The sequence below is a fragment of the Apiospora phragmitis genome, assembly GCF_038363925.1.
Source record: "Apiospora phragmitis strain CBS 135458 chromosome Unknown utg000010l:1.0-9815664.0:1.0-9183399.0, whole genome shotgun sequence".
Classification (NCBI taxonomy): Eukaryota; Fungi; Ascomycota; class Sordariomycetes; order Amphisphaeriales; family Apiosporaceae; genus Apiospora; species Apiospora phragmitis.
In genome coordinates, this window is record NW_027117409.1 from 7,831,181 (window position 1) to 7,856,868 (window position 25,688).

The 25,688-nt window shown below is 51.7% G+C and overlaps 8 protein-coding genes across 8 annotated transcripts; 7 read left to right on the top strand and 1 right to left on the bottom strand.

The window, feature by feature from the left end:
• Window positions 1-884: 884 nt before the first annotated feature.
• Window positions 885-2,921, top strand: PG994_012153 (Acetolactate synthase catalytic subunit; the record flags this gene model as incomplete). Its single annotated transcript, XM_066863562.1, has 5 exons — window positions 885-1,045; window positions 1,112-1,281; window positions 1,336-1,484; window positions 1,574-2,215; window positions 2,253-2,921. 5 exons carry the CDS (start codon window positions 885-887, stop codon window positions 2,919-2,921), a joined length of 1,791 nt encoding a protein of 596 aa, XP_066712672.1.
• Window positions 2,922-4,275: 1,354 nt separating this feature from the next.
• On the top strand, window positions 4,276-4,932 carry PG994_012154 (uncharacterized protein; the record flags this gene model as incomplete). Its single annotated transcript, XM_066863563.1, has 1 exon — window positions 4,276-4,932. One exon carries the CDS (start codon window positions 4,276-4,278, stop codon window positions 4,930-4,932), a length of 657 nt encoding a protein of 218 aa, XP_066712673.1.
• Window positions 4,933-6,053: 1,121 nt separating this feature from the next.
• PG994_012155 (uncharacterized protein) lies at window positions 6,054-8,503 on the top strand (the record flags this gene model as incomplete). Its single annotated transcript, XM_066863564.1, has 7 exons — window positions 6,054-6,228; window positions 6,454-6,605; window positions 6,809-6,865; window positions 6,924-7,055; window positions 7,099-7,578; window positions 7,697-8,174; window positions 8,240-8,503. The coding sequence occupies exons 1-7, from the start codon at window positions 6,157-6,159 to the stop codon at window positions 8,501-8,503; spliced, it is 1,635 nt and encodes a 544-aa protein (XP_066712674.1). The 5' UTR covers window positions 6,054-6,156.
• Window positions 8,504-10,223: 1,720 nt separating this feature from the next.
• PG994_012156 (uncharacterized protein) lies at window positions 10,224-11,442 on the top strand (the record flags this gene model as incomplete). Its single annotated transcript, XM_066863565.1, has 4 exons — window positions 10,224-10,320; window positions 10,378-10,475; window positions 10,533-11,252; window positions 11,320-11,442. The coding sequence occupies 4 exons, from the start codon at window positions 10,224-10,226 to the stop codon at window positions 11,440-11,442; spliced, it is 1,038 nt and encodes a 345-aa protein (XP_066712675.1).
• Window positions 11,443-17,653: 6,211 nt separating this feature from the next.
• On the top strand, window positions 17,654-19,560 carry PG994_012157 (uncharacterized protein; the record flags this gene model as incomplete). Its single annotated transcript, XM_066863566.1, has 2 exons — window positions 17,654-19,042; window positions 19,210-19,560. 2 exons carry the CDS (start codon window positions 17,654-17,656, stop codon window positions 19,558-19,560), a joined length of 1,740 nt encoding a protein of 579 aa, XP_066712676.1.
• A 260-nt stretch (window positions 19,561-19,820) lies between these two features.
• Window positions 19,821-20,922, bottom strand: PG994_012158 (uncharacterized protein; the record flags this gene model as incomplete). Its single annotated transcript, XM_066863567.1, has 2 exons — window positions 19,821-20,336; window positions 20,389-20,922. The coding sequence occupies 2 exons, from the start codon at window positions 20,920-20,922 to the stop codon at window positions 19,821-19,823; spliced, it is 1,050 nt and encodes a 349-aa protein (XP_066712677.1).
• Window positions 20,923-22,180: 1,258 nt separating this feature from the next.
• On the top strand, window positions 22,181-24,283 carry PG994_012159 (uncharacterized protein; the record flags this gene model as incomplete). Its single annotated transcript, XM_066863568.1, has 2 exons — window positions 22,181-22,301; window positions 22,377-24,283. 2 exons carry the CDS (start codon window positions 22,181-22,183, stop codon window positions 24,281-24,283), a joined length of 2,028 nt encoding a protein of 675 aa, XP_066712678.1.
• An 84-nt stretch (window positions 24,284-24,367) lies between these two features.
• PG994_012160 (uncharacterized protein) lies at window positions 24,368-25,550 on the top strand (the record flags this gene model as incomplete). The annotated part of the gene is made up of 4 exons (XM_066863569.1): window positions 24,368-24,382; window positions 24,433-24,448; window positions 24,503-25,413; window positions 25,473-25,550. The coding sequence occupies 4 exons, from the start codon at window positions 24,368-24,370 to the stop codon at window positions 25,548-25,550; spliced, it is 1,020 nt and encodes a 339-aa protein (XP_066712679.1).
• Window positions 25,551-25,688: the final 138 nt, after the last annotated feature.

Genomic DNA, 25,688 nt, shown 5'->3' on the forward strand with positions numbered 1-25,688 from the left:
AAAACGATAGCACCAACTTAGAGGCGATCAAGGTTTTAGGGCGGCATCTAGATTCTAAGCATGGCCCTGCAGATTTCGACTCAGTTTGACAGGCGAGAGGACCCCTAGAGTCTCTGTTTGTCTGTGGCTAGAGGCCAATGGCAGTGCAGAGGGCCAGAGGGCCAGGGGCGAGAGTGATTGCGCTGAAATGGAAATATTCCAGCCATGGGGCGACATCGCGGATACCAACTTGATCAATGCCGTCAGCGACTTAGAGAATCATTCAGTGCAGATACGCTCGCCATAGGACTTGTTACTCCGTTGAAGTGACGATCTGGAATAGAACAAGTTGAAAAAATGGCAGTCAATATGATTAATGGGTTACTCATTGCCTCGCAGTTTTCCTAATAATAGAGTAGAAACTGATGCATTTGAATGAATTGAATTTTGGGATGCGTTTCGTTCCATGCTGGCACAAGTCACAAGTCGAATAGCCGATATCGCCACAGCAGGCTGGGGCTCCTGCATGCATCAACCTGCGCAATCCCCTGGAGGATCCTTACCCCACAGCCGCCCTGACGAATCAGCGCAGTTCAATTCTTTTTTCACGCTCCGTTGCCGCGGATCTGGTATTTTGCGGTTTCCCGCACTCGCACAACCTCTTTCGCTACGGCCGCCGTAGTTTGGTAGTGGTGGTTCGGTTTGTTCGACTCATACCTACTAGGTCCCCTAGTTCTTACTTTTTCCCATCCGCCGCAGCTATTTATTTCCCTTCCGTCACCCCGGGTTCGAGAGAGTCACGACTGGAAAGCTAAAGTTGTGTTGCAATCTCGCAATTTTTTTGCCTTTTTCTTCTTGCTGCTGGTCCAATTGTGTGTCTATTACACACAGCACAAACCATCACCATGATGCGAACTAGGCAAGCCTCCAGGGCCGTCAGGGCCTTGGCTCAGGTTTCGCGTACCCAGTGCCAACAGCGCCTCTTCACCTCGTCGGCGGCCGTGCCTGCTGTGAATTCCAAGAAGGGGCCGACCGGCGTGAGGACTCAGACAACAGCTGCTGCTGTGTATGTTGCCCAACCAAGTCGTTGTCGGGGTGGAAACTTATACTGACGTAAAATTACATAATGCAGTCCCCGCGAGGTACCCGCACCCGCTTTCAACACAGCCGAGACGAAAGACGGCAGTCATGTGCAACCCCTCATGAACCCTCGGGTTCCCGAGATGGACGAGTCGTTCATTGGCAAGAGCGGTGGGGAGATCTTCCATGAGATGATGCTCCGACAGGGTGTTAAGCACGTCTGTATGTTGACCCATGTTCGCCTCAACCCGTACAAACCAATCTAACGAGTCACAGTTGGATATCCTGGCGGCGCAATTCTTCCTGTTTTCGATGCCATCTACAACTCCAAACACTTCGACTTTATCCTCCCGAAACATGAACAAGGTGCTGGACATATGGCTGAAGGCTATGCCCGCGCTTCGGGCAAGCCTGGTGTCGTTCTGGTAACCTCAGGGCCCGGCGCCACGAACGTCATTACCCCCATGCAAGATGCTCTCTCCGACGGCACACCCTGGTTGTTTTCTGTGGTCAGGTTGTGACCACAGCTATCGGCAGCGACGCCTTCCAGGAGGCCGACGTTATTGGTATCTCGCGCGCCTGCACAAAATGGAATGTCATGGTGAAGAATGTGGCCGAGCTCCCCAGGCGCATAAATGAGGCCTTCGAAATTGCCACCAGTGGACGCCCTGGTCCCGTTCTGGTCGACTTGCCCAAGGATGTCACTGCCAGCATTCTCAGGAAGGCCATTCCTACCGAGACAGCCCTCCCTGCTCTTCCCAGCGCGGCATCGCGGGCCGCTATGGAGATGACTCAAAGGCAGTTGGCCGTATCTCTGCGCCGCGTCGCTGAACTCGTGAACAAGGCCAAGAAGCCTGTCATTTACGCTGGCCAGGGTATGATTTCGGGCAACGGCCCAGCACTACTGAAAGAGTTCTCCGATAAGTCATCTATCCCTGTAACGACCACCCTACACGGTCTTGGGTCTTTCGACGAGCTTGACGAGAAGTCCCTCTACATGCTTGGTATGCACGGATCCGCCTTTGCCAACATGGCTATGCAGGAAGCCGATCTCATCATCGCACTGGGCGCCCGCTTTGACGATCGCGTGACGCTCAACATTGCCAAGTTTGCCCCTGCAGCTAAGGCTGCTGCTGCTGAAGGCCGTGGCGGAATCGTCCACTTTGACATTTCTCCTGAAGAACATCAACAAGGTTGTCCAAGCCACAGAAGCCGTCGAAGGCGATGTTGCCGAGAATTTGGCACAGCTGATACCGCACCTGGAGATGAGAAGCATGACCGAACGCCAGGCCTGGTTCGACCAGATCAGGGGGTGGAAGGCCAAGTGGCCGATGAACTCCTTCAACCGTACCGAGCGAGCTGGCATGATTAAGCCTCAGGCCTTGATCGAGAAGCTCAGTGATTTGACGAACGAGCGCAAAGACGAGGTGGTCATTGCTACTGGTGTCGGCCAGCATCAGATGTGGACTGCTCAGCACTTCCGGTGGCGTCACCCGCGAACCATGATTAGCTCTGGAGGTTTGGGCACTATGGGATTCGGTCTGCCGGCTGCCATTGGCGCCAAGGTGGCTCGGCCCGACGCTCTTGTCATCGACATTGATGGAGATGCGTCTTTCAACATGACTCTTACGGAGCTCTCTACAGCTGCTCAGTTCAACATTGGCGTGAAGGTCATTATTATGAACAATGAGGAGCAGGGTATGGTCACTCAGTGGCAGAACCTTTTCTACGAAGACCGATACGTGCACACTCACCAGAAAAACCCCGACTTCATGAAGCTAGCAGATGCTATGGGTGTGCAACACCGTCGACTCATCAAGCCTGAGGAGGTAGAAGATGCCCTGAAGTGGCTCATAACTTAGACGGCCCAGCCCTCTTGGAGGTGATGACTGACAAGAAGGTGCCCGTTTTGCCCATGGTTCCTGCTGGCTGTGGATTACATGAGTTCCTTGTGTGGGATCCGGAGGCCGATTTGAAGCGCAGAGAAGTGATGAAGAACAGAACCAAGGGCTTACATAGCTAGGGCGGCTCCGTGTTGTACTTCTAGGCGGATCTATTCTCCTTTTTCGTTGTTGTTTCCATGTGGCATCACGTCATAGCGTTCTGGGTTTAAAAAGTGTTTTTTCTGGCGAATTATCGGGGAGTCCATTCATGGCAGTTAACTGTATATATCCTGAGCGAGAGATCTGCCAAAGTCATGATCTGGCGGGGCTCCTACTAGCATATCGAGATAATCATACTATTCATAAGGGTTTAGTACCTATTACTTCTTGGACTCGATGTAAAGTATCCGTGATACAAGTTCTGCCGTAGTTCTAGTCGGACGCCAATAGGAGGAACGCCATCACGATGTACTCTGTGCAGCGGTGGCATTGGTAGACATACAGAAGTGCCGATGAGGCTTCCAAATCCCACATCAATGTATATAGGTACATCCAAAGCACTGACTAGCCAGTGGGCAACTATCCGTCAGTATGTCTCTTTGTTTAATATGAGGCTTACTACTACCCCTACTTCATCGCTCTGCAGAATGGTGAAATTTTCACCATGAATCTCATTATATTACAGAGTAATAATACCATGAAAATAATGCACCGGCGCTCATTTTCAATGTAAGCTAGCTATAAACTGGTTACATACTCCCTCATACTCCCGTGCGTCATGGTCGAAGAAGTATGCCGGGCTGGTAATTAAGGGGTGTCATGTGAACGTATGATACAACTGTCGTAAGCTCACGCATACAACTCGGCCGGCAAAGGCTGTAACTAGGCAGGTCAACCAAACCCGGAGTTCAATTTTGGAGCCAAGAACGGATGCCATAGGGCAGGCTATAAATAGTAACCAAACAGGGGATGATGGAACACTATAGGTGGCATTGAATACTCGCGAAGTGGTGATGTGTTATGCATATAAAGACCAAAGGTTTGAATTAGCACGGGAAGGGACTGGAAGGGGAATACAGTGCTGGCGTAATTTGGATGCTCTGGTTTTTGAGCAAGTTCTACCTTTGGACAGTACCTGACTGGCAACAGACTTTCTGTTATTGAGGGAGTAAACCGTTTGCACCCATTTTCGAAAAAGTAAATGCTGCAAACTATCTCCTTTAACTGTCGAGCTCCATACACTTATTCGCGAAGCACTCAGTGTATGTTACGTTTACCGAATTCGATATGATACAACCACCCATACTTCAAACCACACTTACATACGTTCATAATGGGTTTTCCTCAGCAGACCATTCGGCCTTGCCGTCGTGAGCAAGTTTACTATTACGAGGAAGATTCGTCTTCTGACGAGTCCTCTAGGGTCGAGTCCCCACTGCCGCTCGGGACGGAGCCTCGATTCACGATGCTTTTGAGATCACCTGCGAGCACCAGGAATTTCAAGGGCAAAGCTGTTGCAAATTACGAGCCGAAGCGACCTAGAACCAACGACTATAACAGGAACAACGCCAAGCCGCAAGGGAAACGCAAAGCAATGGCATATTACATGCCCGCGGTGCCGGCCCGCGTGCACACGTGCGACGACTGCGACACCATCGCGGGTCCCGCGCCGCCCCCGAGGAGCCCCCCTCCGAGCGTTCGGTCTGGGCCTGGACGAGGTCGACGTCGTCGACCTATTGGGCGCCATCGATATCCTGAGCACTCAGCTGCAGCAGGAGCACGACATCGACCTGGCCATCTTCAAGCTCAGGTACGTGAGGCAGCGGCAGCAGACACCGAAGTGGTTCGCATTCTCGGGCACGATACTCAAGCCCATCGAGAAGCTCCGGTACAGCCAATTGAAGAACAAGCTCGAGGCCCAGCTCCAGCGCGAGGTTCGGGCGTATGCGGAGAGGGTCAAGGCGAAGTCTGCAGACAGGCGGCACTCTGATCCAGAGGGTAGACCAGGCAGGCCAACGCAGGGTTTGATGGGCTACCGGCGGAAGGGAGATGTGGCATTTCCCAATTCGATATAACAATGACAGGCGCATCCCATACAGGAGCAACTATAGGATCAACTACGGGAGCAACGACAGGAGCAACGATGGGAGCAATGGATTAAGGGGTACTCTTTGGTAGTTGGATTTGTGGTTCGCCATATAGACAGTTATAGAAACGATGCCAACCTGCTTAAGGTACACAGCTAATCGATATAATGGTCAATGCCGTATAAACATCTCCCTGCTATAGACGATGAACCTAGTTGGCCGTAGAGGTAACCTGCAAACGCAAGATACTCGACTTAAGAGATATAGACCCTGGTAAGTAGGTAGGCATTTAACATGGTTGCTCGACGCCATTGCTGTGCACTCCATGATATTATTTCAAGCAGTAATTAATACATCACGTTTGATCAATGGCTGAGTCGAGACTCATAATTCATTACTTCGGCCATCCAAAAAGCGACTGTCATTGACATGAGACGATATATAGGCCAGGCCAGGTACGGGTTGGCTTGGCTGGGTATCAGAACCGGACGAACGGCTGTGCAGTAATAGTTGACATCCACCTACAATCAATGTATGAGAACCCCATTTGATCAAATAAATTGCCACATGGTTAGCTACCAAAGAGCATTTATTTGCATCGATGTTGACTTTCGAGGATTCAGGAAGAGAATAACCGAAGTATTCCAGGGGTGTGCACGTTGGTACTCTGGTGGCCAGTCGATAGAGAGCGCCACGGACAACCCAAATTGGGTGAGCTCCCCAACAACTCCAGTGTTCTCTCTGCCAGCTGCCCATCACCTGCCGCCCGCTTTGCGATCTCCAGTCTTCGGGTCAAGTCGGGCCCGCCTTATTCTTTTTCCCGTCTCCAGAGTTCTGTCCAGAGCAGAGAGCATGGAAGCAAGAAGTGGGCTGGTACGTGCACTGCTCACCTCAACTAGCTGGAATTGGGAACAGTCTGTCCCAGGACCCGTCGGCCAGTGAGTGTGCGTCCCGGGCAAGCAAAGAGAGCTTTTTCTTCTCTTTCCTCCGATCTGTATTCAGAACCTCCAAAACCCTTCAAAATCCGTCCTCCCAGAATCTCCCCTCCCGCCTTCCATCAATTGCAAAGAGGTTGCAATTGATTCTTCTTTTTTTTTCTAGAGGATCCAAGGTTACCTCTTTTCACAATGTTTCGCAACGCCCTCCGACGGTCCACGCGCGCCGTGAGCGCTGTCTCTACCTCTGGCAGAGCTGTTGCGGTAAGTGTGGCTCCCACTCCTCATCGACAGCCGGCCTCAATGCCATCAAATCCTGGCTGCACTCGGCATCAATGTATCTTGACGGCCTTCGAACAGCTCAATTGGGCTTTTTGGGAGCTTCTAAGCATGGGTTGGAAGCTCTGAGGAGCTCGAGGCACAGCTGCATCATTGATTTTCTGTTCTCGTCGGGCCTTCGGCTAACAACTTTTTCTTCCACCACCGCAGGTGCAAAATCGCGCAGCCTTCAGAATCCAGAGCCGCTCCTACGCTGAGGCCAAGGCCACTCCCACCGAGGTCTCCTCCATCCTCGAGCAGCGCATCCGTGGTGTCTCCGAGGAGACCAACCTGGCCGAGACTGGCCGTGTCCTCTCAGTTGGGTATGTTGTTTCGAGAAGCGAAAGTGGAGACTAGCCGAGTCGGGATTTTTCATGGCGACAACGAGTCCCGACAACACACGAGAGCCAACGCTAGACACTATCACTAGCCCATCGACCTCGCCGACCGCCATGATTATCACCGTCTCGAGCTAGGCTTCAATGGCATAATTGGGATTGTTATACTGACTTTTGGTACTCTATAGTGATGGTATCGCCCGTGTGCACGGTATGGCCAACGTCCAGGCCGAGGAGCTGGTCGAGTATGTCTTCTCATTACAACCCCGGAATGGACGGACTCGACTAACATTGCCACCCTAGGTTCGCTTCCGGTGTCAAGGGAATGTGTATGAACTTGGAGGCCGGTCAGGTCGGTGTTGTGCTTTTCGGTTCTGACCGTCTCGTCAAGGAGGGTGAGACCGTCAAGCGTACCGGCGAGATTGTGAGAGAACGGTCCTTTCTCATGGCAGAGCATAAAGCGACTAACAATACTCAGGTCGATGTTCCCGTCGGTGCCGGAGATGCTCGGCCGTGTCGTCGACGCTCTGGGTAACCCCATTGACGGCAAGGGTCCTCTCAACACCAAGGAGAGACGCCGTGCCCAGCTCAAGGCCCCCGGTATCCTGCCCCGTCAGTCCGTCAACCAGCCTGTCCAGACTGGTCTTAAGTCTGTCGACGCCATGGTTCCCATCGGCCGTGGTCAGCGTGAGTTGATCATTGGTGATCGTCAGACCGGCAAGACCGCTGTCGCCCTCGACGCCATGCTCAACCAGAAGCGTTGGAACAACAGCAACGACGAGACCAAGAAGCTCTACTGTGTCTACGTCGCCGTGGGTCAGAAGCGTTCCACCGTTGCCCAGCTCGTCAAGACCCTTGAGGAGAACGACGCCATGAAGTACTCCGTCATCGTTGCCGCCACTGCCTCCGAGGCCGCTCCCCTGCAGTACATTGCTCCTTTCACCGGTGCCTCTATTGGGTAAGTGCCATACTCCATTCTCGTTCCTACTCTGTTCATTATACCCTATCATTACTGCCTTGAAAATTAAAAGCTAACAACCCCAACGTGAGTGGTTCCGTGATAATGGCAAGCACAGCTTAATTATCTTCGACGATCTCTCCAAGCAGGCCGTCGCGTACCGTCAAATGTCTCTGCTGCTGCGCCGACCTCCTGGACGTGAGGCTTACCCCGGTGATGTCTTCTACCTGCACTCGCGTCTTCTGGAGCGTGCTGCCAAGATGAACAGCAAGCTCGGTGGAGGTTCCATGACTGCCCTGCCCATCATTGAGACCCAGGGTGGTGATGTGTCTGCCTACATTCCTACCAACGTCATTTCCATCACCGACGGTCAGATCTTCTTGGAGGCCGAGCTCTTCTACAAGGGTATCCGCCCCGCCATCAACGTCGGTCTGTCCGTGTCTCGTGTCGGTTCCGCTGCCCAGCTTAAGGCCATGAAGCAAGTTGCTGGTTCCCTGAAGCTCTTCTTGGCCCAGTACCGTGAGGTCGCTGCCTTCGCCCAGTTCGGTTCCGATTTGGATGCCTCCACCAAGCAGACCCTGTCTCGTGGTGAGCGTGTAAGTATTAAGAACAATCCCTTAATCGTATTAGACGCAGTAGCTAACCCATGCGCTATCTACAGTTGACCGAGCTCCTCAAGCAGAAGCAGTACTCCCCCATGGCCGTCAACGAGATGGTTCCCCTCATCTTCGCCGGTGTCAACGGTTTCCTGGACCCCGTCCCAGTCGCCAAGGTTCTCCAGTGGGAGGCTGACTTCCTGGCCCACCTCCGGACCAACGAGTCTGAGCTGCTGGCCAAGATCGACAAGGAGGGTGCGCTCAGCAAGGACCTTGAGGCTAAGCTGCGTGACGTCGTCCAGAGCTTCACTAAGAGCTTCACGTCGTAAGCAAAGGGGTGCATGTACCCTAGATAATCGATGGCTGGAGTGAAGGAAGAGGATCTGTCTATACCTGCGGGAATGCTGCATTAGTTGGCGGGACCTGTTTCTCATTAGAGGCGAGATGTATGTCAGTCGGGTGCTGCAAAAGTGCGGAACTGGTTGAGAAGCGGAGATTATACCCTCCAGCTCAGCCTTTGTAAAATATAGCCATAAACTCAAGAGCACTCGATTCCTTTTGTTCATTAATATGTTCTAAAATACCCGTATCGTCTTGTTTGGGACCTCCAGTGAACCAGCCCGTACATACTTAGATGCTACCTATGCTATACGTTCACACCAAAACGCATTTCACACCGTTTTCGAATACCCCTTCGCCGTATATATTTCGTATAGCCATCCCGACATTCAGCCATCCCGACGTATAGTTATTCCGATGTCCAGCCAATTCGACGTCCAGCTATTTCGACGTCCAGCTATTTCGACGTACAGCGATTCTAACGTACAGTTATTTGGACGTACAGTTATTTCACCACTTCGACGTACGCCTTTTTCAGCGTACGGCCATTTTCAATATATAGCCATATCAGCATTTTAACGTACCCCTTTTCCGACGCACGACCACTTTCACTTCCGGCGTCCGCTACCATTTTCAGCGTCTACCACTTTCGACGTCCACCACTTTCTTCCACCACCACTTCCGATATCGTCACATCTTTTTTTTTTTTTTACAATTTCGTTATCGCGTCTCTTCCCACCGTCTCATCGTCGTGTTTTTCGACGACGTCGAAAGTGGTGGTGCTAGTAGACGAAAGGGTGGAAAGGTAATAGAATACTTTTAGAAATCGAAACGCGCGCACAGTCAATAGGGGCGTATGTATTAAAGACGCAGCCAGCCTAGGCTGAAAAAGGGAGTTGAGACAGTCTGCCTTCTATTTAGCTGTCCGGTCGTGGTCGTGTATGTGCCTGAATATATAGCTAGAGGTGACTTTCCCGGCTGTGCCCGTATCGAAGTTAAGTATCGACGAGGGGGTAGTCGGCGACGGAGGAAAAGGGGTAGCTAGTAAAGGAAGGGAGGGGTAATTAGTAACGGAGAGAAGGGGGGTAGTTAGTAGGGGATAGAAAGGGGCAGCCAGTACCGTAGCTGAGGGAAGGGGTAGGGGGCAGAAAGACGGCTAGTAACAGGTGCCGACCCTTCGCTCCAACCCGCTGGTAGAACGGAGCCGCGTAGCGGCGTAATATAATTGTAATCACGATTTCAGCTTTATAAAAAAAAAAAAAAAAAAAGAATCACCGCAGAATAATATTTACTACATATTATTTCAGTTTAATAATAATTTTTTTCCCTCGCCGTGAATTATTGTAGTAGTATACCTTGAGCGCGAGTGGCTTGTAGCTTGAGCTCTGTTCCGATAAAACCTATGATGCAGCTTCGATGGATCTCTGGATCTCGTGATGTCATATTAAGAACCATTGCCGGACCTTACGTTCCTCCTTACATACCTACGGAGCAACCACACACCACCATTGTCCGACTTTGACTGATAAATCGTTATATACAACTCCCACCGCTTTTCATCTCCAGATCTGGGTTCCTACTTGATACATATCACTTGCAGCCATTAACCAATTACGACCGCTCCAAAATCTGCGCACGTCGTCTCACCTAGGGAATTGAATCTATACCAGGCTCACTACCTCGAGAAAGAAGGCACTTAGCCGTACAGACATGAGTGCTGAGTCCCCCGAAATGTCGGCCGCTACAAAGGATATCTTGGGGAAGGTGCGCCAAATGGTGCCGCCCATGCTGGCGAAGTTTCACAAAGGTAGGCAGGCAATAATCACTTCGGGGATATGCATCCAAACTTACACATCTTTTGCAGGTCAGCTGGGCCGAATTGCAGTCATTGGAGGCAGTGAGGACTACACAGGAGCTCCGTACTTCTCTGCCATGGCCAGTGCAAGGTTGGGATGTGACATGGTATGTTTTTATCTACACCTCCCTCTCATGAAGCGTCTCGCTGACAAGAGCGCGTAGTCCCACGTGATTTGCACACCCGGTGCCGGTGCCGTCATCAAGACGTACTCCCCGAACCTCATGGTGCACCCACTGATGCGCCAATCGCCCTCGCCGTCCTCCAACGACTGCCCGTCGCCCGAGGACACGGACCCGGAGAAGGTGTCGAGCGAGATCATCGACATGCTCGGCCGCCTGCACGTGCTCGTCATCGGGCCCGGGCTCGGCCGCGACCCGCTGATGCAGGAGACGTGCGCCAAGGTGCTGGCCGCGGCCCGCGAGCAGAAGATGCCCGTCGTGCTCGACGCCGACGCCCTCGCCATCGTGACGACCCGGCCCGAGCTCTTCGTCGGCTGGCAGGAGGTCGTGCTGACGCCCAACGTCGTCGAGTTCGGCCGCCTCTGGAAGGGCCTCAAGCCCGACGGCGACAACGGCGAGGCGGGGGATAGCGATAAGAGCCCCACGGCCAAGGTCGAGGCCCTCTCGCGCGCCCTTGGCGGCGTCACCATCGTCCAGAAGGGCGGCCACGACATGATCAGCAACGGCGACCATACCATGATCGTTGACCTCGAGGGCGGGCTCAAGCGCAGCGGTGGTCAGGGTGACACACTGACCGGTAGCATTGCTACCTTCCTGGGCTGGCGGCAGGCGTACCTCGAGGGCCTCTGGGACCACGGTAATAAGCTGGAGTCGAAGGAGTTGCTCGGTCTAGCGGCGTTTGGCGGTAGTGCTATTACGAGGGTACGTTCTTCCTTTTCCTCTTTCCCAGGGGCGGTGAAATCAAAATAGATTGCTAACGGTCTAATAGCTTTGCTCGCGCAACGCGTTCAAGAAGAAGGGCCGCAGCTTGCAAGCCAGCGACCTGACGGACGAGGTCCATCCGTCTTTCTTGGAACTCTTTGGCGAGGATGAGCCTGATGCGAAGCTGTAAAGGTACCTACGTAGTTAGAAGAAGAACCTCGCTTCGTGGAAGGAAAGGGCAGGTGGTCATTGAGTAGCACGTGGGGAGGACCGAGAAACCTCGACCGTTGCATGTCTGGATCGCCGTGGACTCACTTGGTGCGATATGAGAGAATACGGGAAAAGCAGAGACACCACGATAAGTGATGTCTTTCTCTCGTGCGAACCGGCGTGGTGTCTCGCGATCTCACATAGAGGTCTGGAAGCTTAGAATGCTAAGTAGAGTCGGCTCGGCCGGACTTTGATGGGGTTTAAAGAGAAGACTGAACAATATAGCGAGGCAGCCAGCTCTAGAATGAATACAAATGAACAAATGACGCGGAGATGATTTTTCATGTATATTGACTGTCGTCGTCGTCGTACATGGCTGGGACACCGGGAAAAACTGCCCATTCTCCCACAAGCCACCCCCATGGCCTCCAAGTCCCAAGCCGTTTTATCTAGATTAAGATATTCAGCTCTGTATATAGTATGTATCCTCGAGATCTCGCCACTTCTTCCATGAAGAAGAAACGGCCTCGCTCTGTATATACATAGTAATGTGCATTTATATCATACCCCATCTATGTCTTCGCCGAAGTGCTACAGGATAACGAAGTATGTCTCTAAGTTTGAGAGCTGAAAGTCGCGTGGGCATTATGTTTTTCATTATTACCTCCCAGAAGGAGGAGCACCTAATATAATATTATGTAGCAAAATTTAGATGTATAGTACAGCTAGTGCTGGTGAAAATGAAGAGGACGCTCACACCCTTCGTTCCTCCCTTATATGACTTTGCAATACTACTGTCATCATGAGCTTGGAATTGGTGTTACATAACACGGGATATGTGGGCTTTCCGTCTGATCAATGCTGGAGTCACATCAGAGAGTTACAGCAGCTTGCTTAGCCAGGGGCAGGCAGTACGACAGCAAAACCCAACAGAACTTGATTCTGATTCCTGCGTTTTCAGGACATACTGCTATCTCTTAAGACTGTGTGTGGTGGATAATTACTTACGTCACTCCCGTTGTTGATCCTCAGGCAGCGCTTGAATGAAATGAACACAACGGACGGTCCAGGGGTATTTCCATATATCTTGTCATCTGTCTCTACATGCTATCCTTTCTCACTGCTTACTGCAGGCGTAACCTAGGCCGGTTCGAAAGTGAAGGAAAAGGGCATTAGATATGCCATAGATGCGTTGCATACGCGACCTTGTGCGCAGCCAAGATGCGGTGTGTTTTGTCAGTGTGTGTGGTATAACACTGGTAGACTTGATAAAGGCCACTTACTTACTTACCTACTTACTGGCCAATGCCGAGTACTGTTACACACGCGCGGCCCTGGACATACTCATACAAACAATGGGATTTATGCATGGCCAGAGTTGGGATTATTTAATCCGCCCTTTGCTGCAGTGCTCGCAGCGGTTGTCCATGGTGTCGCCGACGGAAACTTAACCTTCGGAGATTGGGTTTTGCTTTTGTACAATGTTCACTGTACATTTGTGCGAAGGGGACGCCTCGAGGTTACGTCAATAATACATGGGATCATAAAGATAACAAACATATGCTATTGCTACAGTGTTATACTCCCCGAAAATGACTAGCAAAGCCGCAAGGGCAGGTCTTTGATCGAAAGAATTCCTGGTTCACATCGAGACTTATTAGCGTGAGCATACATACCAAAAACGAAACCTCTTAATCAAGCACGACGAGCAGTAAGCGACTTTCGGGGTCTATTCCTTCCTATTCCAGTCGTTATTCCTCGTTATCCCAGTGTCTTAGGGGGATGGGCTCACCGTTTATTCGATAAATTGCCTTAATCCCCTCTTATGACATCTCGTTTATTCCAAAAAGAGTGATACTAACGCTGGGAGTCGGTAGGTAGTGCGCCGCTCCTTCTAGATATTACTGGGAAATCCATCGTGGCCTCATGCAGGAACCGGTTAGGTCGCCTCTTCGCTTAGAGATGCCAACGACACCTGCCTACTAGGTTACGTAGTGGTCTCACCGAACTGCCACTTGCAGTCTGCCTACTCCTAGAAACCAGGGCATTCTTGGGTGAGAGCCCGCTGTGCCTAGCCTGACAACCTCGCTGCTGCACAGGTATGTAGGCCCAGGGGTAACGTCTTGGAGGGATGGGGGTGTGGTCTTCGGGACGACCCTCTTCTTCGCTTCTACTCGGAGGATCATTGGCTCAAACCGCCAGCAAGATACCGCACGCTAAGACAGATTGCCGGATCGGTGACACCACCAGACCCAACAATCCAAGATCTCCTCCCGGCCAGCCGCAAATCATTAGATTATCATGGGCAGACAGATACAACCTGGCACCCATTACAGCTGAAATTGCTCTCGACCAACCCGACCAGTCAACTGTCACCAAGATACCAAACCGTAGATCCATGGATCTGTGTGTATTGGAGGAGGAGGCGTGAACGGCTCTTTGTTCAATCGAAAAAGACCCGCACACTATGGGCGAGGCGCTGGTTTCAGCAGTGATATGTCGACTTGTTAGGGGTCGCTGTGGCAAAATCTCACTTGAGTCAATCTCGTTACATTTAGAGAAGATCTGGATGTCAATGGGTGCCATCGCCAGGTCTCCAGCAAGCCATGAAGCTGGATTTGAGGATGAGACACTCCAGATCGCTTCATAGGGTCTGAGACAAACACTTTGTCCCTGCTGGACAGGAGTTTATGGCAACCTCTCAAAAGGGCTGATCAGGAAAGCACATTTGTACTTTTCTTCGCCGTGAACGTGAATGGAAATCGTCCGAACGTAGTTTTTTAGCAGGAAGCCCATAAGGATTGCGCCCTTAGGTACTTTTCGAGGGTTGGCCTGCAGATGTTTGCTTCGTTGCTGTTCCTGCAAACTTCATCGAGACTAGAGTTGTGTAGAGGATGCCCCAAGATGTAGGTGCATGCCACCTTGGCTCTCAGCAACGGGCTACCAGTGGGATGGGATAGCTAATGAGATTGAAGGACTGGCAAGAGACGCCCTATCTTATGCGACAGGTCGCATACTGACATGCCGCGCAGGGGAGAGCAGCGCGTCCTACTGCAGTCTATTGGCCCAGAACACCGAGCCTGGCAGACTATTGTCTCCCGCGTTTGAGCGTTAAAAAGCCCGATGGTTCCCCTAGTTGCTCATGCAGTCTCAGAGGTCGTCGCGCAGAACGGACGTCTTAATACTGCAGCTAAGGTTCGCTGTGCCGTGCCGGCCATGCCTTCAACGTACATGGAGGGGGCATGCATGCATAAGCGGCAGCTGCAATTCATCTGCTGGAGGAAGGATGAGTCGAAAGCCGATTCGCTGGTTGCACAAGCAAGCCTTTGGACTAGGACCAGGACTCCTCGCTGGTGTAAGGTGGTGGGAAGAAGGAAAAGCAACGGCTCATGATGGCCAAGGTGGTGACAATGTGGGGAGGGCGGCTTTGGGTGTTGGCTTGGCAAGGGGGGTTGAAATAGAGCCACCGATGCAGTTTGTCCTGAGCATTACGCTGCCGCTGTGTTTAGTCTAGAGGTCCGTAGAATGACGGGGGTCTGCGGCCAGGCAGGACGGGCCTGTTCCGAACAGTCGACGCATGCAATATATTGTCCAAGTGATGCTTATAGTCTTTTGTCGACGTCGCCAAGGTACAACAACATTTGCTGGCCATACTCGATCACCTCATTCATCAAATCCGGTGTGACTGGACATCAGAGAGAGTGGAAGGGGGAGGGACAGAGTTAGAGAAAGTGAGGAGGGTACCGTTTTCGCCGGGCGTAATGACTAGCAGCATTTTGCGCCTCCAAGCAGTTGCTTTTTGGAATACTTACGTTTCAAGCTCTGCCTGCCGCAGAAAGTTATGGCTGATTCAATTAGAAGTCCCTCCTACGCCAACGGCGAGGCGCTCCCAATCCTGTAATATTAGCAGCTTCCAGTTGGTACCAAAGGGAGGTATGGCCGATGCAAGATGTGGTCAGTAGGAGAAAAGGCAGGATTGACTAAACGCACGGAATAACCATCGATCAGCCGTACACTGGAGTAAACGTCCGCCAACGCCTTGAACATACACTTGGGTATGGAATCAACGTGGGATAGATATTAGATTAGACCTCCACGAGACATTATTCCGTACACATGCGGTAGTACAATTGTGAACATGTAGGTAGGTACAGCTCAATGGTTTGTTTATGCCAGTCTATGCAACATCTATTGCCATATCGGTTCCGACTGTTCAAATTGGGATACATGTATGTCGAAACCATCGGACAGGTAGGACAGAAACATAGGTAGGGAATGACGAGAATCGTTCCGTTGTTGTTGGGCACGGCCAAGCAATCCCATCCTCGGGCCTTTTTCCTTTGTCACCATCCCATTCTGGAATGCATCGAACGCTTCGTATTTATTTGCCCATCTCTGTTGGTTGGCAATTATCGGTGGCGCCCGATTTCTGCCGGCCTCATCCCCTCATCAGCATCCACCACTGGCCATATATTGCCCCGTTGCAGAGAGTCCGAGCATGAACTGGTTCTTGTGGGAATATTGGAAATGGCAGCCATATGGCAAAGATCGTCGGCTCAAAAGGGAGCCCATATCCGATCTGGGGAGTTGTTTCTACCTAGGCCGCCACTACCTGCGAGCTAACGTGCACGTTTTGCTCTGCGGCATGCTTTTTGATGGAGTATGTGGTTTCTTTTATTGGAAGGCATGGTTTCTATTTTCCTACTCCTAATCTCTACCAGCCAAGCCAGCCTACTGCGACCCGGAATCTGGAGGACTCGCTCCATGCACGCCTGGGTCTGCGGTAAGCATGCAGTAAAAATTGGCCTGATGGTTTCGAGATACCTGCCTACCTAATCTTACGGGTGCATTGGGAAGGGTTCAATCAGTTCAGTTGATGCATCTCAACGTATTGGCTGTCGACAGATGATGTGGGTAGGACAGTTAATGACCTCAGACTGGCTGGCAAGAGTCGAGGTCGAGAAAGTGTATGTACATGTACCTACATTAGCTGGACTTGAGTTTGAGATCAATCGATCACGGGCATTGATCAATGAATGTTGACTGAATGTTGGAAGGAAGCCACTCCCCCGCGACGTACATTCCTAACTTGACAGGTCGGACCCCAAACGAGCCAATGGCATGACACGATTGTGTGTTCCCACCACTGCCCACTGCCCACTGCCCACTTCCCACCCAGTGCCCGTCGGTCTGGTATTATGGTTAATGATGGGTTGGGTCCCCATCACGCTTGCATTCACTTCAATTGTCCTGTTGTTCTTCTTGACAATCGCTGTGGGGTTTCGTCATCTTGCCCATCTGTGGAATTTGTTATCATGGAGCCTTGGTTCAGGCCTCTGCTCCCCTTCCCATGACGGCTTATGTTGACTGCAATCTTCATTGTCTGTCCGCCTTCCCCCCAAGCTCACCCAGTCAGCTGCATCGGCCTCAGTCAGCTGTATGCCCACTCGTCCTCCCACGGACTGCTAGGAAAAGGCACCTTCAAAGAAATCCTCCCACATACGCAGCAGGTGCAGCCACAAGGGCTTAACGGCTTTTACGCTACCCTGAAAAACCAATTACTTCTTTGCGGATATCGCTACATCCCTGGGCCTACGACACCACTGGTTTGAGACACCAGGAAAAAGACTGGCGTTCTTTTCTTACTAACCCAAACCCATCTACGATTTCCCCGAACCCCAATCACCGTCCAGGGCTCCGGACCTCTCGTTCGACATCCTACTTAAGAGGTTTGCCTTCCTGGGACCTGCTGTGCTATCGAGTACCGAAGTCCTTCTCGGTTGTGCTATCTTCAGGCCCCTTCGAATTTGTTGCACAGCATATGTCTACGACCTGTGGTACATCAATGCCGCCCTTGGCCGAGTCCTGTCCTACTTGAATCATTGCTGCAGTGGACAACCTCTTATGACCCAGCCGTTTTCCCTACACCTTGCCGCTAGTCGTTACATATCCACCATCCCCCATACATCTACAGGCTACCCGGAGTCTCTTCACCCCAGCATTACATGCACCGCGCTAGAGTCGGTAGGCTTGCTTTACATACTCGAGGAAAAGCCATCAGCTACCGGCGGCACACATAACTAAGGTGTGTTGAATAAGACGAAATCATTATTGTTCACTTAAGCAAGGCGCTAATGTTGGTTTAGGGAGTTATACGATACGTTCAGATAGCTCTATAGCCATAGGGGAAGATGGCTAGCGGGTTTGAGAGGCTGGAGAAACTCTTCAACGTCTCCAGAAGGAGGGACAAGACCAGCTCCGGAAACTCGCCTGCGCTGGACAACTTTGTCTTTCCTTCACCACCATATATGAACCCTAAGTCTATGCGTATGACGCCAAGAGAAGAGGAATTCGTCAGAGAGAAACCGTCAGACTATGGGCTCCAGGATGATAGAAGTAGCAGGTTGAGCCTACCGGAGACTGACGATCATCCTGAGAGACGATCACCATCCAACTACACCAGAGCAAGGAATACCGTGACATTGCGGAGCTCGAATTGCAGTGGAAACTCATCATTATCCTCCGAATACCAGCGCGAGTCTGACACAGCCCGGCACCTGTCCAAGTTCAAGTTTCCAGAAGACTCGTTGTTTCTACATTCTCCAACTACCCACTCAAGCTCAAAATCGGATGCCTCCTCACGCTACACAAATGGTGAAGAAAGCGCCCCCAAGACACCTGAAGCAGAACCTATCGAATCTGGCTTACTGGACTGGTCCCCAAGGCACATTTCCATGCTTTTGAGCCCGATCGGTCCACCGCCACGAGATCCTCCTGCACCGACTGCTCAAGATGACACCGCAGAATCGATGATATTGAAGCCTTCACCAATCGAGAGGAATAGTGGCACAATAGGCTCAAGGTCTGCCTCCAGCAAAGTGCCGGGAAGCTCAAGCCGCCGTTCCCGACAGGGTGTTAGGCTACCCGAAAGAAAGCTCTCCCTATTCCCCAAACTCGAGTCTAGTTTCCGGGTGTCCCAGCCATTCACATACTCTCCCCCAGTGTCGGATAGCGAAGACTCGTTTCAAAGGACATCGAGATCCTTCAGCGTCGCCGACACGTCAGCTGGTAGTGTGCCAACAACAATACCTGAACAAAGCACGACATCGGATCATCATGATAGTGATGGCACTAATAAGTTTCGACGCGAGTCTCCCCGAAACACGATGGCTGCCATAAAGGCAGAGTCGGCACTCGCTAGAGGCAATACAGGTAACATCGCTGTCTTGCCTCGATCTCGAATGAAAAGAACGCGGAGTACTATCACCCTTTCTCTCATGGCCGCGGACATTGCAAAAGAACACATTTTACATGAGCCTACTCTCGATGATATATACGCACTGAACGATGAAGATATCGCAGAAGCACGGCCAAGCACTCCTGCATCAGACCCCCAGAAGCCTCCGACATTGCCTCCCAAAGATTTGCCGAGCCGGATCGCGAAGAAGCATGGAACTGCTGGCTTGAAATTCCATAAACCACCAGCCATCGCCATTAAGCCCATTTCTGGAGAAATCACGCCCCAGAGACACCGACGGAGTCTCTCTTTATTGCCGCCTCACTGCCTAACAATTCGGCCGGTGCTTTGGGGGCAATCATGGCGGCTGGTATTGCTAAGAAGTACGGCTTTGATGTGGTTTATCTAGTCAGCTTGTGGCCGCAGGAGCCAAGGCATCCATTCTATTCTTCAGTACAGAGCTCTGTCGCAAAGCATGCACCTCTAGCCTGCTCTACTGGCACCATCCAGTCCGAAGTGCCTTCAAACGGACGTTTTCTGGCAGCGTTCGGGTTGAGTGACCTGGAGGAGCCCTTCAAAATATACACCAAAGTACATCTCAAGATCCTGCAATTCACGGAATGGCTTGAGTATGAGAAGGCCGGGGCAGCATCTGAGACGCTTAGCCGAGGCTGGATGCATTCATTTCACTGCCAAAGAATACCAGCAAAGCAGGAGACAGCGCAATGTCCTATGAATAGCGGTCTGGTGTTCGCCGCCTATCGAAAGCAGAAGAACCATCTTTCGGCACCGGTCAAAGGCACATGGGGAGAGAAAAAAGTTTCTCGAAGACCTCCATGCAGATGCCAAGATTCTGGTTGACACCTTGTCAGCGAGAGCACAGGATGGATTAACCGATCTGTCTAACCTAATGACATCTTGTACTACCCCTGTTGTCTAATATTGTCGGTATAAAATTGCTTTGGCAGGGCTTTACATGCACAAGTGAACAGTCACTTAAATGGATGGGACGAAGTCACGTATCTAATGAATAAGAATAAATGGATGTCAAAAACCAAGAGATATCTTTACATGGCACCGTCGGTGCGACTCTCTCAAGCGTGTATCTTGCTAACCGGCCCTTATACCCATACTGCCAGATCTGAGTTGATCTCATTCATTGCAAGGTCGTCATGTAGTAAGAAAGTCCCAAGGTCGATATCTGGAGACTGGGATGGACGTCTGCCCATGCTCACTCCTCTTCCTGACTTGAGCTGCTTCATATGACAATCAGTAAGCTTGTACTCGAATGCAGTGCCTTCGAACTTTTCCGGATCGTCGAAAACTAGCACGTCCTCAGCGATGTACTTGAAACCATTCGGGGCGTCTAGCCATGCCTTATCGACGGTCTTTCCAAGTGGTAACATGAGAACCTCTTCAGGGGTGAGGCACTTCCTAAACATCCAGTCATCAAAGGAGTGGTAGGCATGCCAGAGAGGTTCAGGAACCCCGGTGGGTCGTTTTAGCGGCTGCTGCTGAGTGTCGGTGTCTTCTTCCTCATCTTCTCCCTCTTCTTCTTCTTCGGCGTGGGTGTGGTATTTCCCCTCACAACCCACTGCGCACATGTACGCATTCAGGGATGAGTACGAGTCCCAGACCTGAGAGGGTACCCCTTGGGACTCTCTAAGGGAGTTCGCGGAGGCCCCTCACCGGGAGCCAACGCAAGCTTCGCTGGAGACCTTCCTCTTTCTCCTCTCGCAGGATCGGGTCATCGACCATGTACTTCTTCTCTTTCTTTTTATTCTTGGACTTTCCATTCTCTTCGTTGTTGCCCTCTTCGAACTTGACACCCAGTTTCGGAATGGCCTGGGCTGTTGTGAGCATCTTCCTTGGGCGCCCAGGACCCCTTTTGGACGCCTTCTGTACCCCGGCCTGGGACTTTGGCACGTTGATGGCTGCATTACCCGGCGGTTTCTTATGTTTCTTTTTCTGCTTCTCGCTGCCCTCCTTCTCTTCTTTGGGCTCTTCCCTGATGACGCCCATCGTCTCTAAAGTTTGGGCTTCGGTAGGCAGCTGCTTTCCGGGGCGTCCCCGTCTCTTTCTGGGAGCTTTACTGACTCTATGTCTAATTGATGCTGCTACTGCTGGATCATTTGGAGGGGTAGTGGGTGGCGCGTCTTTGGCTGCACGCCGCGGCTGTCGACGGGTCACCGCTGCCCCTTCGTCCTTGCGCTGCTTCGCCATGACGGGTGCTCACGGTAGAAAAGACTCTGGGGAGTAGTTTTTTTGATGCTTTGGGGAAACAAGGGAAGCGGAAAGCGAAAAATATTACAGAATATTATGACTTGTTCATTTTCTTCGATCGTGATCAGGGAAACTACTTATCTAGCATGCACGCACTTACGAGATCTACGCTAAACAGACATGGCGCTTGCTTTGCTTTGTTTGGTTTGGGATACCGAAAGGGTCCTGTTTGGGACAGCTACAAAGATTCCAACACTAAGAAAACCACCAAACTTGATACACAAAGAGGGAGAGCTTTTCTTGTGGCCTATCTCAAAGGAGAAGATTATGATGCTCATGCGCTTGACCTAGCAAAGAAGGGGGGTGCTAGGGCACCTAGCTAGGCCTTGGCAAGACAACGAAGCGGTTGGCCCCTGGCCCCAAGGTCAGCGTCAAGGTTGGCTATTGTGAGTGGTAAGATTCTCATAGTTGCTGTCATATGGATATAACTTCAAGTACATCTGGGAGACTATGCTGATAACGTTCAATGGGGATTGCGGGGATGGGTATACAGTAGCTGTTGTGACTCCTGTAACCTTGATGTTAACTACTGGACCGATATAATATTAGTGGATTACTATTCAGGCTAGAGCCCCTACTCTATCTCAATTGTACAAGGGACATGATTCCGTATATTGATAAGCCCCACAGGATTTACCAGCTATTGGACGTACCTGCCCAGCCGTTGATCGCCAAAAATCATATCCCGCCAGATCCACGTCATATACACCTTCTCAAACTGAGGAGTGTGAGACAGTTGAGAAAAACAACGAAGCACAATGAGGAGACTTCTGTTTGCTTCAGGCAGCGCCGCGTGGGTCGTCATTGGCAAGAACCTAGCCTCCGACATCCGTGTACAACCCGCGAGAAATCTGAGGACATTGGATGCTTCTCTTCGCAGGAAAGAGCGCTGACAGGGCTGATAAGAGAGAGAGAGTAGGTAGACCCAGCCAAGACACCAAGATCTTGACCAACCACAACATCAAATTGATCTTGGTCTCGGTCTTGCTTAGATTCAATTGCAAAGTAGTCAATCGGATCCTTACTGAATGTGGCAGGCATCCACGTGTGTAATCTTCTAGACGGGTACTTATCAGCGAGAGCCTGACTACCTACTTATTACTTCATTCCATACTCGCTTGCTCCCTTGGCTGGCCTCTCCTCCTCCTCCTCTCCTCCTCCTCCTCCTCACCGACACGTCGCACCCCCCGGCAGCAATATGAAATTTGGCTGCGACTTCTACACCGGACAGATCCCACGATGGACAAATGCCTACCTGGATTATGATGGCCTCAAGCAGACTTTGAAGCAGAAAGACCTCGGCGACCAGAGACACGATTGTGAGTAGGCACTGACACAGGTGCTGGCAATGGTTTGTTTGCGTGGAGGTTGACCTCTCTTCTCTGCCCCAACAGTCTTGAAGCATTCCTTGGAGCAACAGACAGCCCGGCTCAACCAGTTCATCGATAAACAGACAAGCCTGGTCGGCCTTTGGTTCCACACCATAAAAGCCCGGTTCTCCCTTCAGCCTGCCACGTCGGCGCCGTCTGACTGGATGGAGGTCGCCCTTCCTGAGTTGAGAGACCTCAAGTCCAACCTCTTGGAGGTCTTGTCCTTCGTCCAGCAACTTGAGGCCTTCGCCAGATTCAACAGAGATGCAATCGCAAGAATCCTCCACAAGGCAGAGGCCACGGAGTATGGGACATTGCAAAGCTATGGCAATGGTCCGCTCTACTTGCGAGCCTGGTCGGTTGAGACGGCCCGGATGACAGCGCTGCTGCAAGCTGTTCAGCGGACAATAGACCTGAGACTAGGAAATGGCCATGCCGCCTCAGGTTCGCTGATCCTGGACGCGGTGAACCCTTTGGCGCTTGGCTGCTCCCGAGAAGATGTCGTCCATGAAATCAGAGCAGACAACTCATCGGCTCTCATGGTCGTCTTGGCGTCGCCTGTTTCCTACCTCGAGAACCAAGCAATGCTCTATTCTGTCGCTCAGGTTGCCATTGTTAACCAGTCCATTGATTGCATTGAGTCTCTTTTGGACGAGATCACAGCAACCCTTGATGGGGAGCTGTGTATCCATCAAGACCCCTTGCAGCAGCTCATTACCCAGTTCTGTCGCAGTAGTACTCTGGCTATCGGCGAGCAGTCAGTCAGCACCGCGAAACATGATCTCCTTGACAAGATAATCAGGCACTTGTCTCCCTACCAGCATCAACTTCTATGGGTCAAGGACTGGAGGCAACGGTTGCCCATCCATTATGCCGCTCACTATGGTCTAGTTGAGATATCTTCCCAGATGATCAAGCTAATGGGCCCCTCAGCGATGTTGAAGATGGATGCGTTTGGCGAGACACCACTCGGTCTAGCCATTAATTCGGGACACACAGATCTTGTCAACATGTTTGTCGATCTAGACATACACCGACCAGATGGCGAAGCATCTGTCTTCACGGACGAAATTGTAGGTGCATTGATGAATATCGCGATTCGATCGGCGTCAAGCGACATCATTCATAAACTGATTAAACTAGAGAAGGGACTCAGTTCCCAGGAACAGTCTGGCAATATGCCTCTGTACCATGCAGCGCGATTGGGTCATGTTGAGGCTGTAAAGGCCCTTCTGGGCTCAGCAGTTGAGCTAGATCTATCAATAACCGATAACTCCTACCACTGGACTCCGCTTACAGTGGCTTGCGTTCACGGCCATCTCGAAGTGGTAAGACTCTTTCTGCTTGCAGGATCAAACGCACTGCACATAGATCGTCGTGGCTGGTCAGCATTGGACCATGCCGCCTATCGCGGACACATGGCAATTGTTGCTATGCTTCAGGATACTCTGCCAACAGCCACGGAAGCTCTGATGGAACACAAGACATCAAACCATCTTCCGCCATCGGAGTCGATAGAATTGATGAATCCACGGCCAACGTATGTCACGACTTTCACCAACGTCGGTTCTGTGTCATCATCAGTGTTTGTCAACCTCGGCTCCTTTGATGTAGTTGACAGGGGTAACCCTGTTGATCTAGAAGGTCATTTCTATGAGGAGGCAAAGGCGTTGGTAACTCCAAGCCAAACATATCTCGATGTATCTGCCACCGACTATCCGAATATCTCACACAGGGTTCCGATACCCTTCTTAGGAGACAAAGGGGATACTACGTGGCAATTTCTGACGGAGAATGCGGACCGGATGAAATTGAGCTTCAAGCTTTTCGGGATTGACGAGGAATCTACGGATAAGCCCAAGCTCATCGCTTCGGCAGTTGCATTGCTTGGCCCTCTCAAGGGTGGTTCCGCCCGGAACGACAGAGCTTAAGGCGCGACTCGGCAGTGGCTCTTATCACTCCTGCTGGTGATTTTGTTGGTTCTGTATCGTTCACCTTCTTGGTTTGCAAACCTTATGTACCCAAACAGGGTATGTCGGTGAACCGACCTCAGAAGATGCGCTCACTTACGCCTGCCCAGGTGATTGGTCATCGAGGTGAGTAATACCTAGGATCCAGGCCGACTTCGACGCTAACCTTCTTCTCTGCAGGCCTGGGTCTGAACGAGAACGAGCTCAGAAGGCTGCAAATAGGAGAACATACGCTCCTGTCACTTGAGAGTGCGCTGGATAATGGCGCCGATTTCATCGAGTTCGACGTCCAGGTGACGCGAGATCGAGTGCCGGTCATCTACCATGACTGGGCAGTGAGCGAGACGGGATTGGATACTCCTGTCCACTCTATGACCTACGCGCAATGGATGGCCATCAGCGACTCGCAGACAGATCCGCATCATGATGCTCCCCGGGGTCGTCTGCCATGGGATGAGAGGTCTCGGCCGAGTCTGGCTTCCAGCAGACGAAGCCGATCGCTTTGCGGGCGGCAAAATCCAGTCTCGAATGCGATGCTCCAGCGCATGAAGCACACAGTGGACTACTCGATCCGCAACATGAAGGGCAACACTCGCGGTGACTTCATCCACGACCGGTTCGTCACACTGAGGCAGCTGTTCGAGAAGTTCCCCGAGGACGTCAGCTTCGACATCGAGCTAAAGTACCCCATGCTATCGGAGGTGGACGACTGGGGCCTCGAGCCGTACGCCACGGAGATGAACCAGTACTTGGACGACATACTCGACGTCGTGTTCGAGCTCAACGGGGGAAGGAGCCGTTCCATCTTCTTTACCTGCTTCAACCCGGAGATTTGTATTCTGCTGTCCACCAAGCAGAAGACGTACCCGGTCGTCTTCCTCAATGACTCGATGGTCAGCGGCGCCGCGGGCGACCGGCGCGCCACCAGCCTCCAGCGGGCGGTGCGGTTCGCGCGGCAGTGGGGACTCGAGGGTATCGTCATGGCGGCGGAGCCCCTCGTCGCCGCGCCCAGGATCATTCGGCACGTCAAGGATCTCGGGCTGTTCTGTGGTTCGTATGGGGCCTTGAACGATATTCCCGAGTTGGCCAAGGTGTGTACTCATTTATGGATGACTCGATGAAACCACAGCTGCTAACACCTGAGTAATAGAAACAAGCTGCTGAGGGCCTGGACGCCTTGGTCGTCAATAATGTCCGGCTGATATCCAATACGCTTCGAGGCTCCTAACTCCCATGGCAGCAAGAGTTGCTATCTAGGAGGCGCCGTTTCGGGTCACATATGTACAAGTCGTAGAAATTAGTAATCCCGACGGCCTCTTACTTGGTCTTGGTGTCGGAGAGATATCCCATCCTTGAATACTTGAGT